Here is a 21,156-nt window from a genome sequence, read left to right as displayed (position 1 = left end):
AAAAAACCCAAAGTTGAGAAAATCTATCACTCAGGGGTAATTAAGTACTGTATATAGGTAAGTTTCATTTCCTGAATCAGACAGAGTTCTTAATGCTTGGAAATAGGGGCAGATGGATGCTGCACCTGTTCAATGCAAAGCACAGGCCAAACCTTCTGCGTGAGCCCTTGACTCTGTGCTCTCAACGCTGATAAAATGAGTGTCAAACCCAAGGCAACACCCTGAGGGAACTCATCCAGACAAGAATGCTTGCCAATATACTCATCTTGGTCAAACGCCCATTTATCTTTAATCAGTTCAATGATAGGCCTAACCTTCAGACTCGCTTAATGGTGAAAAACTGCAAACCAATAATGTAGCACTGAGCCGCTTTATCCAGTGACACTGTGATAAAAAAGAAAAACCCAATAATAATCTCACCCTTGTGTGGAAAGTCTTGAAGGGGCTTTCAATGTGGTTTTCAGAGGCAACTGAGGACGTGTTGAAGCTGTGGCCGCAGGCTCCGGGGGTCAGTCTGAGCTCTTCCACTCGGTAAATGAAGTGAACTCCGGTGTCATCGCCAGACACAGGCTCAATGATAAATGTCTTGTTTTCAAGTGCGATGAAGCCTCTGCGGAGACAACAGGATAAGTTGGAAAACAAAACCTCAAAGCATGACCAGTCTCTCAAATGCAGAGTTTGATTAAATGGGCTCTCTCTAATGGAATACATAACAACCGGGCTGGCTCTTTTCCTGCAAGCCCACTTTTACTAAAACCAGATATTTTGTTGTTTATTTTTGAGCAAAAGACTCATTTTTTTTTGAAAGAATCACATCTTTTAATGTCAGATCAGAAATACATACCAGACTTTAATAACCTAAACAAATCTAAATGGTCCTTATGGGGAAACTTAACATTTTCTATTCCCAAAATGCTTCCTTGCTGTTGGATTAAGCAGAACAGATGAAAATGTGCATGCTTAATACTCCAGTTTAAATAAAACTTTGGATTGTGGTTCATTTTGTAGCAACAGCAAGATCATAATTACTGCCCAAATGAGTCCAGATATTTACTGGATCCCACGGTGAGTAAAGACAATGAGGTGTGACATTTCACCAATTCCTACGAGTCACACCAACTTACTGACAGCACGCTTAAGGGCTTAAGAGAGATGGGCTGCTGTGCTGAGCGACTTAAGCAAATATAAACATTGGAGTGGCAAATAGCACTTAAAGGGCAGTGTAGTGATGCTGCTTGAATGCAAAATGATGCCTGAGATTCCTACCGAAGGCCTGAGCAGGTACTGAGGGTAACGTCAGAGCTGGGATGCGCCTGCACTTCCCCGTGGTAGTAGCAGTGACTCTAAAAGACATTTTTTTTTTAATGTGAACAAAACAAAAAACCCTTTACATGTTGGAAATAAGAAACACTTTTAAAGAAACAAAGTGTGATATAAAATGTGTCATACTAAAAAAAGCAGAAGAAGAAAGCAGCTTGTCACATTCCTCTCGCTGTACTGAAGCTCTTACCTGACTTCAAAAGAGCAACACAGTAAAAAAGACACTGGAACTATGCTGATGCTGTCCCAACTCATGTTCATTTAAATTAGCATGCTCTGAAGAAATCTGTCTACACTCCCTCTCTATAAAAAACAGGCCATTTAAAATTAATGCAACCTATAAAGTTGAAGAGAAAGCAGAAAAATTGGCACGCATGGGAGGTGACAGTAATATGGTAATTGTTCGCCTTTCGTTAATCCATCAGACTGCTCTAGTGGAAGGAAAAGGGGACATTTAAGGCTCCTCAGAAACAGTGAAAACGCTGTTGTCTGACCACAAGGAGAGCAGAGGAAATGACTCTCATTAAGAGGGAATACAGACCTCCATTTACTGTCTAGTAGCACTCCAGCCCTTTTAAATCAACTGTCATTCCCCACTACACTGACCATTTCTCATTCCCTATACTGAACTCCAGTAGGAAGAAATCTGGGGTGGGATTTTTACAAAAAGATGAAGTGAAGCAACTCCCATTTAACAAGTTCACTACAAGGTAATGAACTAGGTGGTAATGGATTTGAGAATCATTAGATTAAGGATAAAAATAGAACAGCTATAAAGGCTCTGTGCTCAGGCTGTGTTTGACCTAGCTAGGTTCACCTTTTACAAAGGATAACATCAGGTAGAGTTAGAGACTGTCTCTGTGTCTCTGACGTTTTTACAGCAGCTAAATGTTGAGTGACTAAATACTTAGTTTTTTAACTAAGCTTTAATTTGTATCATATTTCATACAACCAGGATTTTTTTGGCAACTTATTCCTTAAAACTATATTATGTCATTTATTTAGGTTTTTGGGGACAACAATGACACTGATGATGCAGATATCTAAAAGCTGATGCATTAAATATAATACGCTGGGCATTAAGAGGTTAAAAACATGGAATAACATCCTTTGGACATCTGAGACCAAAGTGGAGATGTTTGGTAAAAACCAAACACGGCATATCAACACAAACACCCCATAGCAGCTGGCAAACAGTGGTGGATGGGTGATGATTTGGGCTTTTTTTTCCAGCCACATGACCTGTGCACTTTGCAGTCACTGAGTTTAGCATGAATTCCTCTGTATACCAAAGTGTTCTAGAGCCAAACGTGAGGCCATTTGTCTGACAACTAAAGCTTTGAAAGTGGGTCATGCAACAGGGCAGTGATCCCAAGCAGTGCAGCAAAGCTACAACAGAATGGCTGAAAAAAGAAAAGAATCAATGTGTTGCAGTGGTCAATGTGCAGACCTCAACCCGACCTGAAATGCTGGGGCAGGACCTTAAGTGTGCTGTGCATAAACCAATCCCCACGAACCTCAATGAACTGAAGCAAGACTGTAAAGAAGAGTTATTGCTGGTTCTACAAGCCTGTGAATCATGGGGTGTACTTATTTATTCACAGTGCTACATAAATATCTGTGAAAACTTTCTTTTTCACATGACTGTAAACCTCTTGGTATCTAAGTTATTCATTTCCTTTAAGTTGTTAGCTGACATGCAGTGCATTGTTCCGACTCTTTTCTGAAGCTACGCGATGTCCAAATTGGGGTATTCTAACCAAAGACAGACAAGAACTGAATAATGTTTTGTTAAACAGCATGAAATAATGACCCACTGCTAAGCTGCTTCAGGAGTCAATTTACATCCTAAATTAGAGGTCAGGTCAGGTTTGTTTTATAGGTGTGGACTTGTATGCTAGAAGAGTAGCAAATGGTTTTAAATCATTTGCATATGAAAAATATATAGAAATGCAGGTTCAGTACAGCACATTCATTGCCACTGAATCATGGTTAACACTTGTTCAGCAGGTACTGAAGGTCGCCAGTCTGGTAGAATTCTTCTTACATCCACCAACGAATGATAAAAATTTAAACTGTGGGGAAATTGGCTAATAAGTGTCCCCAGTGTCCACAATCCAACTAGGCAGCAAAAAGGGCAAGAGGCTGTGAACTATGTCAAAAACAAAACAAAACAGCTTTTTATAAAGGATCAGTTGTGCTATTTTTTCCCTGAGCCACATAAACTGATTTCAACCATCCATGTGACACACTAAAAAGCCTTGAGAAGTACTTTCTCCGTTTCCAAAGACTAGCGAGCACTTCGCCTCGCACAGCTAGCATGAACACAGCATAAAACAAGCAGTCAAGAATAAACCATCTGCTAAAAGGGGATTCCATAATAAAATCCTGATGGCAATGTTGGCTGAAAAACTACCAGCATGAACACAGCTTATCATCAAGTAGGCCACGGGATAGAGTGTGTTCACCAACAGTGGGAGGCTTTCAAATACACACTCGACCACATGGAAGCAATTAAAAAAAAACACGACAACAAAACTCTCATTTCTGTCCTAGATTTGATTTTAAATGAGTAAAGCTGATTCTCTGCAAGAAGAGAAAACTCGTCTGTCTTTGTGAGTATTTTTAAAGGGTCACTTTTTACAACGTGACTGTGCAGCATCGCTGAACATCAACTTGACCATAAATGTCAAAAGCACTCCAACGCTGCCCTACCGTGAAGTTGTGAGCACCGGTGACTGCACTTCCATCCTCCCGGTAATGTGTCTCGGTGTAATGGCTGGCAAAAAGACCCCTAAGAAGAGAACATAACAAGAGCATAAAAAACCCATTTATTTACTCATCGATTAGAAAAAAGAAGACTTTGTTTTCAGACTACCAGGAGGACTTGACCCTCAGTTGACTTCATATGTAGATTGCTTGTAAGGATTTGGGGGATGATGCGGATGAAACACTTAGCAGTCCGAGGCGGGGAGAGACTTGATTTTCTGTAAATTTATTATGTGATTCATAAGTGTCCTTGAATCCCCTGGCATTCAGCATGAACAAGTTGAACCAAATGCTGATGTAATTTCTCAGCATGCGTGAGTGTGTGTCTGTGCACATCTTTTCAACTGTGTGTCACTTGTGTGTGTGTGTGTGAGAGAGAGAGTGGGTGTGCTTTCCTCTACAGGCCATGAACAGATGGACATGGAGAGACCCACCCTGAGCATTGGCAAAGGAGCAGCAGCAACACCCATTTTTTGCAGCTGTATACTCAGATTGACATCAGGCAGGATGATCTCAGGATGTGTGTGTGTTAGAGTGCATTAGAAGAAGAGAGGGAGGTGGAAATACCCAGAAAACCAACAATACGTTCTGCAAGTCTGACATGTATTATACTAAAGGTGATTATATGGCAAAAAAGTAACAGAGGAGACTTAAAAACTAGATCACACACATACCCCACAGTGCTGTGCCATCTCACACAACTCGCATGTACCAAAAACCAGAATTAGATGAGACGAGTGGCAATGGTGAGGCATTAAGCCAATAGTGTGTTTTTTTTCTTCCATTCTACAGGACCATTTAATGTCTTATCTGGATATTTACAGTTAATTATTTTATCACCCGTTTATAGGAAGATCAATCCTCTGTGCCCCGAGCCTGACCACATTTAAACTTCATTAAATACTTATTATCGCTTTAATGTGCCTTATCATGCCATTAGCAAGCTCTAAACCAAATCTGATAAGCCGAGCGGCCAGTAATCACTTTGAAGAGCCCGGTACGTCTCATAAAAACTTGATGACACATCAGAGGATGCTGCATGCTTCTCGGTAAAGCCCAAAATATGTATCTTAATAGTGAACGTGTAACAGTGGCGCTCGGAAACAGCCACAGCACAATTATAGGAAGACACACTTTGCCGTAAAGATGGGATTTGTGTCACGTGAGCGGTAATTCCAAGCAAATGCTCTCGTGCTGTATTTTTTTGGGACATGTTGGGAAAGCCAGCTTAGGGGCAGTGTGGCCGCTGGGACTGAGACACACGCTGTGGAAAAGCTGCAGGATTTACATGATGGAATCTCCCTGTAATCAACTTGTTGGCAAGAGTACACAGAGTTTATGAGGCCATGAATGTTTACTGTGCGTTTGCAGAGAATTTCCTCACTGGTTATCTTCCAGCTCAGTTGGTCCGTATCTGTGTATCTTACACTGCTGAAGACTGTTTCATGCTTCTGTTTCTCACTGTCTAATGTTGTGTCGTGTATCTGACCCAGTACGTAGAATGGTCATGTTTTTAACTAAAACACAGCTATCTAAGGAAGAAAGTGTACACTTCCATATAATTAAGCCATTTTTATTGGCGCCAACAGCCCGCCTCCGTCATCAAGTGCTGCCTTGAATTTTCCCTGATTATGCTGCAAAAGACAAAGTGTTGACATTTTTGAATCATGTGGAAAATAAATAAATCTTTTACTTGTCCTTATTCCACATGAGAAAAATGACTGTGAGGACTGATAATTTATTCCGTAGCTGTTACTGATGAATAAGTTGCAGGATGTTTTATGCTCTGCGGGATGACTCTGTGTCTACACCACTATATCACACCTCCACAAAGAAAAACACATTTTCTTTTTCATTTTCATTCCTGTAATTGTTTAAGTCAATAACCGCAGATTCTGTGGTCCTAACTGTGTGTTGCGATTCATTAGACACAGTGTAGTATCTAATTAACAGCTCACTAATGGCCGCTCAGGTTAATTGTGATAAATGACGGGCTGTTTAACAGCACCCCTGGGAGGCAGAAAATAATATTTGTCTTAAAGAATAATCTCCCATCTTACATGCGCCTCCTTAGATTTAATTTAACTTTTCTGAAATAACTGCATGAATTATTGATTGTCTCTAAAAAGCCAGATGAATAGCTTTCCACAGCTGCCTTTTGAGGCTAGAGTGCTGCTCATGCGTGTGATGTTTAAATATAATTAGGAGCATGATTCACTATTTGGAAAGGACCTTCCAGTAAATCTAAATCAAGACTCCCACATATGTTTGCAAGAACACTCATTGTGTTGCTGAAATAGCCGATCTGGCCTTCGAAATCTGACGTCTCTGATGAACATACAGTACATTTGTGTTTCCATTCCATCTGCTGGCATAAGTGGATTGCTACACTATATCCTACACAACAACTGAGGCTGGCAGAGATATGACTAGCACAATGCAGGGACAATACAGACAAGGACAGCATAAAAACTCATTACGGCAGACCACAGAGGACCCTTCTTCATTTTAGAGGCATAAAACAAACTGGCAGATGTTATTTTCTGCCATATCTGAAATTACAGGAGATAGAACTGTTGTTGTCTCTGAATTGGGCAAGTATTTTGATGAGTTTTATTTAAAAAGAACAAATCAAATCAAACAGACAAAGACTCGCTACAACAGCGTGATCGATGAAGCTGAAACTAAATGCATCACTCGCTGTTTACACAGATCGATGTTTATAATAACATCTTTCTCTCTTGATCCAGCGCGCACGACGTTCTGTGCAAGTGCAGAAACTCATTTCCATACATGTGACTGTGTCTCATGTAATAATTCACCATTACACAAATCCCCTTGAGCATGGAACCATTTGAGAGCAATGTGGCTCCTCTTGCAGCCTCTCTACTTCCTTTGAAGAGTGCTAACTTCAGTGATTTCTTTTAATCCCCTCTCCCCCACAAGCCTAACCCCTAAGCCTTCCTATAGCTGCTACTTATGGTAGCATATGCTAAACTCCAAAAAGAGCAGACTACTACAGAAGCAGAGGCAGATGAAGACGAGAGAGGAACTAAAGAGGTGTGGCTGACAAGTCTAATTCTATTTCCACATACGGCTGCGTTCCAAATTGATTTACATACAGCTCAGTGTGCCTTCAGCTAAGGCTTGGCTGTGGCTGTGGCTGTGAGTGCACCGGAGTGTACAAGCCAGCAAAACCAGAGAAAACTAGGGAGAGACAGTGGTGAGGGTGGGAGGAGTGAGGGAAGCAAACAAACAAAAAAATTCCCTGAACTACATAATTAAAGAAAAGCCTTCCTTTAATCTTCTTTACTGGCTTCATGAAAGAGTCATCATGTCCATTTCTGCATTACTTTCATCTTTGTTGTCTCACTGAAATTTAAGGTGTCGGGTCAAAATGTTAGGCAGCTACACAGCCGAGGTGGGTGAGAATATCATTAACGTTGGGGGGTATGGAGAAATTTAAAATGACATCTGATGATAGCGGCTGATAAAAATTTAGAAAAATGCCAAACTTATTACATATTCAACTTTGGGGAAGAGGACTGTCTGTTCAGAAATTGATGCGAGCCATGTAATAGCTGTTGAGACATTTCACACTGAAATAAAAATGACCTAAGCTGATGTGTGGGCAACATTTGTGCAGCATTTTAGAACTGTGTAATAATCTTAGTTTGTGTGTTTCCAGTGTTATTGTGATAACGTTTGCTAACTTTACAGGTGCTGCTACTGTAGGTCGAATATTTTCTCCTTTAATCGCAGATCACAGTGAAAGCTAATCTTGTGAACTGGTACTTATATAACGTATTTCTAGCGCTTTCTTACTTCATGCCTCATTCATTCATTCACAAACACATTCACAAAAGTGCTTTTTTCTAACCTAACATTCGCACACTCACACCCTGATGGGGTTCAGTATCTTGTCCTTACTTTGGAAGAGCCAGGGATTGAACCACCAACCTTCCGATTAGCAGATGACTAAATAAAACAGACAAAGACTCTAAATCCTAAGTCCGAGTCACCCCAATCTCATCTAATTTACAAGGATTCATCACCAGGGAAAAATAAATGCCTGTGCCAAACTTTGTGGCAAGTCATCAAGCAGCTGTTAGGATATTTTGACGCCAAGAGGTCATTTATATGGATCAATATCCATACAGACTTTCATGACAAACCACCTTATATTTATTAAAGTTATTAAACTAAAAAAATCCAACAAGCATACATTGAGACTCATACCAGCCAAGCAAAGGATTGGGTCTCATAGTAACACTTATACTACCACCATTAGCGAAACTAAAGAGTCACATTCATGGATGAGCAGACTAAGATTTTCCATTATATATGCTCCAGCAGGCACTGGATGAATATCAAACATGCAGGCTGATGGGGCAGGCCTATTTAAATATTGACTGACCAAAGCAAAGATAGCTCCTTAATGAGTCAAGATCTCTCTTTGCTTAGGAAGAAGTCACAGAGGGAGCAGCTGCTTGACTATTAAAAAAATCCTGCAGCGAGTCCTCAGAGGTCCGCATGATGACACTTTTTCCTAAAATAAAGTGCCCCTGCACATACAAATGATTAAATCTCCGGTTGGCCGTGTCCACAACGTACAAGCAAAGTTGATTTTTCATATCCGAATACTCTTTCATCCTTCTCAGTCGCCAAGATGGTTCAGCTTTCGTTTCAGACAGCCCTGTCTGTCTGTCTGTGTCCCTCACCTCAGGCTTCATGGCATTGTGTGCTCGAAGTGGCGCCTAAGGCAACTGAAGTCATCACATCAGTAAAGTAAACCGCAGAGGGAAAAACATTGTTCCCTGTGCTTGAAAGCAGAGGTGAGTGATGAATCATGGCAGGGGCACAGTTAGTAAAGGTTGTCACTCTCGCTCTCACACGCTCTAAAAATAACAGAAATCACAGGTAAAAAACAGAAATATCTCATAATAAACTCTAAGAAACTTTTTCCTGAACATGACACTTCAATGGCCATACAGTTTCTTTCATGACTGTTTGAGTTGTTACCTAAGAAAACGAGGACTGTAGGCTGCATAAATGAGGAATATCAGACATGAATAAGAGGAAATAATGGTAAAGCTGTCTTATTTGTTTCCTTGGGGAATAAGAGAAGTCTGGGAGGTTGGTGACTGATGGGAAATGGAGAGACTCTTTTAAGAAAAATGACTCTGATCACACCAATGCATGCAGACATCCATACTGGATTGCCCCACTCTCCTGATCACTTTAAAGCATGAGTGAAAGGTGATCGTATTACTGTACAGCAGGTGAGGTTTTTAAGCACTCAGTGATAATGGAGTCACTTTCTTCATTCTGAATAAGCCTTCTCCCTCTGAAACCCAGCATGTCCTTTTCAACTCTAAAGGGTTTTATTTTCTTTTATAGCCTGATGAAGGTAACCTTATCTTTCATGCTTCCGGATATTTCTTCTTTTTAACCACCCATTGCTTTTTTTTCCTTGGCATTGCTTTTTACTGCAACGGAGTCTTAAGAAATGATAACAGAATTTGGATAAAAATGAAAGGCTGCAGGTGCAAAACAAGGATTAAAACGGCTACGGTGTCAAACCCCAAACCTTTTGATATTTCTAATGAAAGCACACTTCAGTTTGGGTGGGAAACATTGCAATTTCTGCTGAAGCTATATCACTGTTATTATTTTTCCTCGCTTGTGAACATAACGCCAAGCACCACAGTTAGCAGCGGTGAGGCACAGCAGGGCTGTTAAAGAATGAACTGTTTCATTGCTGCTGGCCCACACTTTCGGAATTTTTAATACCAAAAAATAATTCCCACGCTAAACATATTTTTCCTCATAACTGTACAAAGAGCATGATGTCATACTCTCCCTGCTCCCATTAAAGGGGGAATACATTTTCAAATCAGTGTGAGGGAAAGCGTGCTCATCTACAGCACAGCAAGAGTGAGGCCTGTGCACAATTTCAGGGCAGTCCTCTAACTTCTCTCTGGCTATGGCTTGCTGCTAAAATGCAGGCCCGACCTGTCCATCTTGTGCAAAATTAGCCTCGGGTGTTTGCATCTTCTCTACATATCGCGCCACTGAGGCTGTTTGTTGTAATTAATGCTCTGAGTTCACGCAGCTAAACATTAGACTGCTTGTGAAATGTGCAGCTAAAGGAGCTCATGAATTCTTTATAACCCTAACAAAGGAGTACAGATTATTTCTGGGCACAAGATGATGATGGCACAAACTCAAAATGCTTGGAGGCAAGATCAGCGCCACCAATGAGCAGCGAGCCATAAACACTTTATATCGTAAGATGTTAGCAAAATATGCTTTCAGTGGAAGAGCATATAGAGATTACATGCTAGAAATCCAATCTTAGCATCCTTGTGACCAGAGGATTTGAAGTGTTTTGTGCATTTAGGAAAAAAAAAACGTAATAACTTTATAATGTTATTTTCAGTCTACTATTTTTCATTCTGCTTTTATTTTTCCTGCTTATCCAGGTCTATGATTCAGGGGGTATCAGTCTAGGCAGAAATGCTCAGACCTCCCGCTCCACAGCCAGCTCTTGCCAGCAGAGCAATATAATCTCTCCAGCGTATCATGGGTCTATACTGGGATCATACCCCAGTTGCCTGAAACACCTCATCCAGAACATACGCTAGTCATATCCCCTCAATTGGCTCCTTTCAGTGTTGAGGAATGGCAGCTCTAATCTAAGCTCCTCCTGAATGACTTTGTTTCTTTCTCTGTCTCTAAGAGAAATCCCAGATACCCTCCTGAGCAAGTTCAGTTGCCCTAGTTTAAGTCACTACTCTAGTGTACACCCCAAAACACCCAAACTCTTCTACTTAGCGCAGCAAGTCATTCCCAACCCAGACAGAGCTCTCCACCCTTTTCCAACTGAGAACCCCGAATGCAAGCTGGAGACCATCTGTCAGTGAAACCGACAAAACTAAATCATCTGGAAAAGCAAAGACAAGATGCTGAGACCACAGACACCCTCCGCCTCTTGGCTTCACGTAGAAAATTCTGTCCATAACGGATGTGAAAAAAATTGGTGAAGAAAGGAAACCCTGGAGTGGTACACTCAGTGGGAAAGGGTCTGACTTATTGCCAACAATGCCAAGCTATTTTTCACTGAAGAGCTCCATAACAATGGACCCATACTACTGAAGCACCACCCAAAGGACACCTCAAGACACATAGACTTCTCCATGTCCAAAAAAGACCAGTAGGTTGGTTGGGAAAGAGCTGGTGTACTTACTTCAGCTTTCTATAGTTAGTGTGTGCCATTTCTATAAGAAAAGACAGCAGGGAGTAAAACAGTGAAAGCAGAAATGTGTCAAATATATCTTACAAACCCTTTATGTGAGCATTATCCTTCAAATAGATGAGGGATAGTAGAAAAAACCTAAATAACATCAAAAAATGTAAAAAATGCCTGAATATCTGATAACCGATGACTTCTAATTAAGCAAAACACTGTCAAAATCTCATATTGTAAATTGTGTCTTTAGCGTTTGTCCCAACAAAACACCAAAAAGCCTTCTTCAATATTCCCTCTGCATAGTGAAGCTAATAATATAGATAATGGATGTACTTGTACAGAAGCTCGCAATCTCCATTAAAAGTTGTGAAATAAAATGTTCTGAACTCTCCCTGGAAATACTTTTTGTATTCCTGCCCAGAACGGCGACGAACGGCTCTGAACAGTTTTTTTTCCCCTCTTCGTTTACTGCTTCGATATTCCCATCCATAACAAACTACAAACTGGAACTAATGAGAGAGTAGGGATCTTCAAGGGAGGTGGCCTATTATTATTCATTGAAAAAGAGTAAACAAATGCATAAATGTTAATGTCAGAGGGTTCCTATCTGTCCAATTAATCTATGGTGTTTCCCCTGGGCAGCCTCATTGTTCAGCCATACTTTTTTTGCCTTCAGGGGAAATTTGCAATTAAGAGCTGAGCAGAAAAGACATTAAAGATGTCTTTCATTTTTCCCCTCCCTTTGATTTCTGTCTTCTTCTGCCATTTCTTTCGTAAAAAAAAAAGAAGAAGAAGAAATAACTGGTGCATATCATCATCAGCTCCTGCTCTCCCACAATCACATCCATCCATCACATCCGGCACTTTTCCTCCTTTCTTAAATCTAAAAGTTGAGAGGAAGAAAACTTTAAACTATAAGCTGCAAGGGGCACGTGTGGTGCATTAGGCAACTACTTTATTATAACATGGTCCACTGACTACACATGTCCCAGACCATCATCTCTCCAGTCCCAGACTGCATGAGGCATTCTTCCCCTCCTCTTAAAAAACGTCTCACGTCATTAAACCCACTCTTTACACTTCCACAGATCCTATACTGATTCTCCAATAAGATAATAGCATGCAATCTTTCATTCTCCAGCCCATTACCCTGCAAACATGGTGGAGTTGGTAACTTTCACTTGGCACGGATGTATCAGTTTAACATAAGGATCGGGGTGAACAGTCTGTCACTGACGCTGATGCAGGGTAACATAAGTCGTCATGGTTGCTGGGTATTGAGCAGGAGATGCCAATTATTGTATGGGCTACGGGTGGTAAAACAATGAAGTGCTTTTAACTTAATCACAGCTCCTTTTCTGAGTTTCAGTGGTTCACTGATACCTAGAGTACAGAAAGTGAGAGCAGTCTGCAGCATGCCTGCGTTTTAAATATATTTAATGCACCACGATTCATCACTCACTGACCACAGGATACAGATGCCATAAAAGTCGCTGTCGCTACAAAAAAACCCAAGCAAGGACGGTAAAAGGATTAAAAAATATCACTGATCTTATATCACTAAAAAATAAATGTAAAGTAGTAATAACTTTAAAAGATTAAGCACTGTTTATTAAGTCTTTGGCCATCATCTTCAGTATTTATATGAAACTGTCACATTAAAGAGGCTAAATTAATTGCAGAGATTTGGGAACACAGTGCTAAGATAAACAGGGCAGACTGCTAAGCATTACACAAAAATTCATTCAGCCCAACTGTAGACATAAATATTTTACTTCCATTCGTTATTCCATTAAATTAAGTTTTCTAAACTTGATCAGTATTTAAAAAGGCTCGCCAGCATGAAATGTTTGAGAATTAAACTTGCCAAAGAGCTTGGAGAGTCAAACTAAATTTAAAAGCTATCCACTCACTGAACACTTTGTTAGGTACACTGTGATAGTACTGGGTTAGACCCTCCTCTGCCTTCAGACCTGCCCTAATCCTTTGTGACACAGATTCAATAAGGTGCTGGAAACATTCCTCAGAGATTTTGGCCGGTATTGATTTGATAGCATCACAAAGTTGCTGCAGATTTTTCAGCTGCACGTCATTGATGTGAACTTCCTGTTTCACCACATCAAAAAGGTGCTTTATTGGACAGCGACAATACATTGAACTCAGAGACGTGTTCAAGAAAACGGCTGATTTGAGCTTTCTGACTACTGGACACAACCATCAGAACACAGACATACAGTGGTCATAAAGGGACAGACATGGACAGCAGTAATATACCAATAAACTTTCTATCAGACAGGATGGATCCATGCTTCCATCCTGTTTATTCCCAGTTCTGATTCTACCATCTGAATGTCAAAGCAGAAATCAAGACTCATCAGATCAGGCAATATCCTTCCAATCTTTCGTATGTAGCATAGTCTCACTTTCCTGCACCCACTGTGGTCTTCTGCTACTAATGTCCATCTGCTTCAAGGCTCCTTATGTTATGGATTCAAAGATGCTCTTCTGTATACCTTGGTTGGTTGGTTATACCAATTAGTTGAGTTACTGTTGCATTGCAACAAGGGATTTTTTTCTCAGTGAACTGCTACTAACTGGATATTTTCCCAGTACATCAGCTGTTTCTGAAATACTCAGAACACCTGACACTGACAACTACTACAAGTAACATTAAATTGCTGCCATGTGACAGTTAAAGTGTTGTACCTAACAAAGTGGCCAGCAAAGACTTGTTTCTATCAGTCTACATGTGTCAACTTCATCTTTTAAGGAGCCCTCTGGTAACTTAAACTAAGCCTGCTGTAACACGGCACAACTCTGAGATGCACACAGTCACACTAATGGACAGGCACCTGCAGCAATATGACCGATTATGTTCCTCATACATGTTTCTGAGTTCACTTACTTAAAAGAAACCAACAAAAAAACATGGCAGTTTTGGATAATTCTCTAAACAGCATAAAAAGTGCTTATCTCACAAACTCAGCTTCTTATTTGCAATACGATTAAGACGTGTCAGTGATTAATTTCTGCTATTCCCAATTCAGAAGAGAAGCTGCAGTACATGCTTCTGAAAACAAACAGCACACACACACGCAGACACGCATAGCTTACTTTTAATAACAATGTTTGTAAGAAAATGATTTTCAGTAAACTAAAAAATTTTACTACAAAGAAAATACATTTTAAAATGAGTACTGAAATGAATCAGATTATTTGCCTGCACATAGTTTTTTTTATTGTTAACAACAACAGCAACTTGTGTTTTAACCAATAAAAAATGAGACCCTAGTCTAGTTATTATAAGATATAAATACAGTTTAAGAACCATTACTAAGAATCTACATTTAATCAAATAAAACACAATAGTTTTGAAATGCATAAATTCTACACTTAGCAATTTTTATTGTATACACTAGTGTGCATACACATTTTAGAAAGGAAGACATTAAACTGAACGGATCTGCAACGTTAATGACAATACCCGCTTAAACTGCTGCACGCATAGTGCTGAAGCAGCATCAGGAATTAAAAAACAACAACTCTATAGTCCATATCTTCTATTACCTGCAGTGACTGATGGCATTCTGAGTCTTATTGCTGGCAATAAGCATATCAGATAAACACCCGTGAGAGTGTAAAACAGCTGCTGAGCTGTTCTGTCTCAGTCCTTATTTCTCATGGGTCTGCTACAATTGACCCATTCTCTATTCCTTGCTGAGATATGGCATAGGATGTGAATCACGCACAAAGCAATTTCTGCTTTGAAAAAGATTTCTCATTAAAGCCTTTACACCAGGCTTTTATGGCTAAGGGTTTTGAAAGGTTGTGTGTGAAACGTTATTATGATATACTCTGCAGGTTGATTCCCTGGCCTAGAAACTGAAATCCGATGACAAACTGTACAGTAATGGCTGCATCCTGCCGTAGACAAATATATGAATGTGCATGATAATGTACAAATCACACATGCATTTCATTATCTTGAGCAATCTATTGATGTACAGTGAGGTAATGTAATCGCTCATATAGCACACTCTCCAGGACATATTTCCTGCTGATGCAGATAAATGATGCCCAGGATAAATGTGGACATTATGCATCAACATCTGTAGCCCCACTCCACATATCAAAAACTCCAGCACAGATAATAGATTTTCTGCTCACCGACACCGAGGCAACAGTTCATTCCACTGATGCCCTACTGAGTATATCACAGAGCGTAATTTAAAACAAAAAAGGTTTGCGAACAAGGCTGCAAATGCATCACCCCTTTGGTCTCATTAGGAGCCTCTTACTCTCTGCAAAGCGCTCCGAAACTAGATAGTGAATCGCTTACATTCACAGGATGCTAAGTGTTCTCCTAACTAGCACCGTTGACAGGTGACCATTTTCTGTATGGTATGTGTTAGGTTTCACGATATCCCCTTATATGAATGATAAATTACAATACAAAGAGAGAGAGAGACCAACACGACCATATTAGTTAAGTGCTATGACAACAACCTCAGCATCCCCTCTGCTGCTGCAGACACCTAAAAATAGGTCTGCAGCAGGACCAAATAGATGATGCCATGTGCTGATATACTGCATTAGTGCATTAAACTTTTTCAGCGAAAGGCCAATCACAACAATACCTGGAACACATTTTCAAATTATTCACCAACATACCGGACTTCATCTGTTTCAGTCCAGCAACAGTTTTAGGCAGTCGAATTGTAAGTGCTCTATTCAACAAGTGCAAGCTGCAAAAGCTACATATGTATCTACAGTGGGAACTATGTGATTTTCTTTATGCACAGTTAATTATTAATCACACACATTTAACAAGGTACTGGAAACCTTCCTCAGAGATTTTGTTCCATTTTGAAATAATAACATGACGCAGCACAGATATGTCAGCTGCACATCCATGATGTGACTCTCCCGTTCCAACACATCCTGAAGGTGTTCTATTGGATTAAGATCTGGTGGCTCTGGGGGCCATCTGACTACAGTGAATGCATTGTCATGTTGAAGAAACCAATTTGAGATCATCTGAGTTTTGTGGCATGGTGTGCTATCCTTCTGGAAGAAGCTATCAGAAGACAGGTACACTGTGGTCTTAAACGAATGAACATGGTCACCAAAAATACTCAGGTAGGCTGTGGTAATTCAGTTGGTACTGAGGGGTTTCAAGTGTGCCAAGAAAATATCACCACCACCACTAGCCTGAACTGTTGATACAAGGCAAAACGGATTCATGCTTCTGTGTTATTTGCGCCAAATTCTGATCCTACCAACCAAATGTGAGATAAGGCAACAATTTTTCAGTCTTCTATTGTCTCATTTTGGTGAGCCAATGCAATTGCAGTTTCCTGTTCTTAGCTGACAGGAGTGGCACTCGATGCAATCCCCTGCTGCTGTAGCCTCAGTTTCCTGCACACACTGTCGTCTGCTGCTGCTGTAGACATTCTGCTTCAAGGTTTCTCATGTTGTGCATTCAGAGACGTACTTATGTTTACCTTGGTTGTAATGAGTTACTACTGCCTTTCTGTCAGTTCGTCCCTGACCACTATATGTAAACCTAGAGATGGTTGTGTGGGACAATCCCAGTACATCAGCAGTTTCTGAAATACTCAGACCGGCCTGAGCAGCACAGCACCACGCCACAAATCACCTTCTTTTTCCATTCAGATGCTCGGTTTGAACTTTAGCAGGTACATGCCTACATGCCTAAATGCACTGTCACTGTCATGTGATTGGATGATTGTTGGATGACATCAAATTGGATGATTTGATGTCTTGGCTCAATACTAACCTCAGATTTCTAAGTATTTCTAAGTAGAGGATAAAAGTGTCGAATACGAGAGTCTTTGAGCGAGCTTGGCTTTGACCCAAGTGTTCAAAAAAAGAAGAAAAAACGAAGAAAAAAAAGCAACACCTAAAACTACCCTCCCTCTCTCTCCTTTTCATTGTGTCATTCAAGATTTGGGCAACTGTCCCCAAGGACGATCTGCATTATCCGCAAACTGTTCAGCTAACTAATTAAAGATGGCAGGAGGCAAAATGTGATTACTATGCGCTCCAAGCTTAACAAAAACTACAAATGCAATGTCAGAGAGGTAGAATTCACAATCAGATCAATACTCAAGCAAACTGGATGTGTGTTTCGGGATACTCGTCCATGTATAGACCCGACTGCCAAAGTATTTTGTTTTTCTGGCTGACCAAGCAGCAGGAAAAGGGACCCATTGTTACTGCAGTTAACCTGCATGAAACAAGAGAAAACAGATATCCTGGCTCTGTCAAAAGGCAACAAAAATAACCTTCCAATGCCACTGAACAAAATAAAATACAATGTTCCACTGTGTTTAATCCTTATGAAAACAAAGTCTGAGAACAACTATTTAACTGAATGGAGCAAAGAAAGCCGCTAACCCAAATCCTCTGTAGGTGTTTAACCTAATAATGCCTGAATTAATTGTGACAGGCACAACAAAATGGCTTGGCATCCAAAGACAAAGTCATACAGAGAGTTGGCACCAAAGTACAAGTACACATGCGTTGGCACCAAACAGCAGCCTGGGGTCCAACGTTTCCCACCGGTGGCTTTGACAGGGTCTCAGGTTGCGTGGTGACAGATTAGCTGCCACCAGTGAAAACACAAGCGAGCATGTGGGGAGCGTGGGAGGAGAGGATAGGAAGAGATAGCATAAGAAGTGGGTGTTTGGGGGTGGTGGCAGCAGGGGGACCTGAATATAGCCAGAGAAACAGAGAGACATGTGACAGGAAGCAAGCATCGCTACAACTCCATCACAGAGTCAATGGAGCAGAGGAAGTGGGAGTGATGGAAGAGTTGGTGCAGGAGGAACCCAGTAGAGGAAGTGATGCTTGTAAAGTTTGCTGCTGTTTTCAACATCCAGGATCCAGTTTCTGACCTGTTTACTGACCATGTTTACTTGGAATGCCTGAAAACGCCATTATTACTTATTATCAACGAGTACTTACACATGCAATCCTTAATACAGGCCTGCTTAGGTACCAGAGCTGACAACCAAACACATGGGTAAGCCAGTTTTTTTATACAAATATTGAGTGAAAAACAGAAGTGCATAAAGTTCAACTTATCTCATAGTCGACAGTAACCTGGGATTGCTCTCTTTTTTCTTTTTTTGCCAAAAACTCTCCACAGTGAATGGACTGGGTAATAATATATCTTCTCTGTGGTGAGCGACGAGAGAGATTTTGGCATTGTCAGCTGTGTTATTGAAATAGAGTGCATCTTCTTTCCCCTGGAAAACACACTGAGGATGTTGCTATGGGGATTTTTTGTCAAAAGCATAATGATGTTGTTTAGATGTGGCCATGTGTTTCAAAAGGCCTCTTTCCTCTTTTCTTTCCTGCCAGAGAAGAATGAAAGGAAATGTTCTCAATGGGAAATGCATGGTCTTGTGTAGTGAGCTAGTTAGAGTATGGACACATCCAGCTCATTGTGTTTCAAGAAGAAAAGCTGAAAAGATGTATTTTATTATAAATCATAGTGAAGCACAATAAGCATGCATGGCGTATGTATTCACTCTTTAAATTGCAAAAAAAGAGAACTGCATTCTCTAAACATGTATTAAATCACTTTTTGCAAAACGTTAGACAAAACTTACGGATTTGATCAAATCTTCATGCAAAACTCTAAAAACACACTCACTAAAACAGGTTATGAACTTGTGATACATAATGTTAACCACATGCAGAAGAATTCAAACATACAGCACATAGCTTCCACACAATAGCTCAAAATTATCCACAATTGTTGCAAATGATGTCACGAACCCAGATCAGAGTCCACAAACAGCTCAGTGATTTGAAGACTGACCCCAGTGATGATAGAAGCAACCAGTGTGCAAGAGGCGATGGATGATGAAGAGTAAGAACAAGAGCAGCAATTTTAGATAAAATTTGAGGAACTGCGATACACCTCGCTCATGGAATGACAATGAAGGAGGCAGGGCAAAGAGTGCAACCCAATCACAGCTGATTCTCCGTGGCCACCACGAACAGGAGATCAAGAGAAGAGAACAGGCCATTTAGTTTGTGGATCATCAGGTTTTTACTGACGCTTCAGTACATCATGTTGCCAGTATAAATGTGTGTGTGAGTGCCTGCGTGCGCCCTCTTTGTCACTGTTCCCTTTTTGTAAACGGCCACATAATGGTACCATGTCCTGAATGCCATATTTTCTATTTTTTCCAGTGAAGTGCGCCATGAATGTTCAGTAGACTTTTTTCCCCCCCGTCTGCTTCTTTTATTTTTGTGAAAAAAAGAGTCGTTATGAGTGATTCACTGTTTGGTCTAAGTGGTTTAAGGAATGCAGCTTGAAAATTGTGTTATGTGTTTACTGCTTAAGAAAAGGGCCCAAGCGTTCAAGAAAAAATCTCTTCTGAGTAAACTCCATTCAACAGCATCGGGAAAACCTTTCAAAATAGGAAATATTTGAATATCATATTGAGTACTTATTTTCTCAACAACTCTGTTGCAGGTCAATAGTTTACATTATTCGGCATTTAAATATTCATGCATTTACTTGTTCAGAAGATGGCATGGTACAGTACTGAAATCCCCAATAGTTTTTTTCTTCTTAGAGAAAAATTAGGGCAGCTGTGACATAAACGTTTCCCCTTGTGGTGGTCTGGTAAATGTGGTAATCGCTGTATTTGAAGTTTAACTCATTTTCCAAAAAGACAACAGAAAATACACAGTTATATATAAACTTGACTCTTAGTTTTCTGCATATATAGTGAACATATAGTGCAACAGCCCCAACACCAACTAGTCTTTCAGTTATGTATCCATGACTTCAGTGACTTTATGACTTCATTTCACTGATTTGCATTCATTTAATGGGAACGTACTTTATCCTTAATCAAAAATCATAAATACTACTTGGTTAACCGAATCTAACCTCAAATTTCATCCATGCATTATAATTATTTACAATGCAGCAACATTTGTCTCCATAAAATAGGAAATAGAGTGCTGGTTATAAAGTGTATTTCACATATAAAGCTATAATTAGCTTTAATATTCATACAGCACTGTATTTTATGCCTTTAGGAACCAGGAATAGAAGCAGTAACCTTCCGACTATCAGATGATCCTCTCTACCTTCTAACCCATATCCCCATAATGCCTCAGTCCCCAAAGTATGAGTAATACCTAAACTACAACACACACACACACACACACACACACACACACACACACACACACACACACACACACACACACACACACACACACACACACACACACACACACACACACACACACAGAAGTATCTTTGTCCCCCAGACAGTGCTATTGAAGTCTTTAATCAAGACTAATGTGTAATGTCCCATATGACCACCATTAATCATTTAAAGCCGGGCAACAGTGTTATTGATCAATGCTATACTTCAAAGCAGCCACTGCTGGCAAAGGTGTGCATGTCTGTCTAGCACAGTTTGCGCTGTACAACAGGTCAGGCCTTAAATATCATATATGATGACATTCATGTTGCTTTTATGAAAATGGGGATATAATGTCGCCTCTGTCTCTGTTTTACTGCCAACTTTGAATGAACTGTGATGGAAAGGAAAAATGATATGGTATGGCATTCAAGAGAGGCTGAACTAACTCTCTGATATATATGTGGCATGGGTACAAAACTAATAAAAGCCAAAATACAGTGTACAGTGCAAAAGTACTAAGATTTCCACAGAAGTGACTCTTTTTTTGGAGCCAATATTCACAAAGAGGAATATTCTGAAAATAAGCTTTGCAGGGCTCTTCTTTCGAAA

The 21,156-nt window shown here is 40.2% G+C and overlaps 1 protein-coding gene across 6 annotated transcripts in view; it reads right to left on the bottom strand.

Moving 5' to 3' along the window:
- The window catches only part of adam12b (ADAM metallopeptidase domain 12b), a 120,383-nt gene that overhangs the window by 45,825 nt on the left and 53,402 nt on the right, over positions 1–21,156 (bottom strand). For all 6 annotated transcript variants that reach the window (XM_039621929.1, XM_031742247.2, XM_039621930.1 and 3 more), the window contains 3 exons: positions 4,036–4,114; positions 1,267–1,343; positions 421–610 (listed from right to left, as the gene is read on the bottom strand). In XM_039621929.1, the coding sequence (XP_039477863.1) occupies positions 421–610; positions 1,267–1,343; positions 4,036–4,114 (346 nt within the window). The remainder of the gene's footprint in view (positions 1–420; positions 611–1,266; positions 1,344–4,035; positions 4,115–21,156) is intronic.

The sequence above is a fragment of the Oreochromis aureus genome, linkage group 13 (genome assembly GCF_013358895.1).
Source record: "Oreochromis aureus strain Israel breed Guangdong linkage group 13, ZZ_aureus, whole genome shotgun sequence".
NCBI classification, from domain to species: Eukaryota; Metazoa; Chordata; class Actinopteri; order Cichliformes; family Cichlidae; genus Oreochromis; species Oreochromis aureus.
Note: the sequence above shows the minus strand (reverse complement) of the source record. Positions and strands in the feature narration are given on the sequence as shown.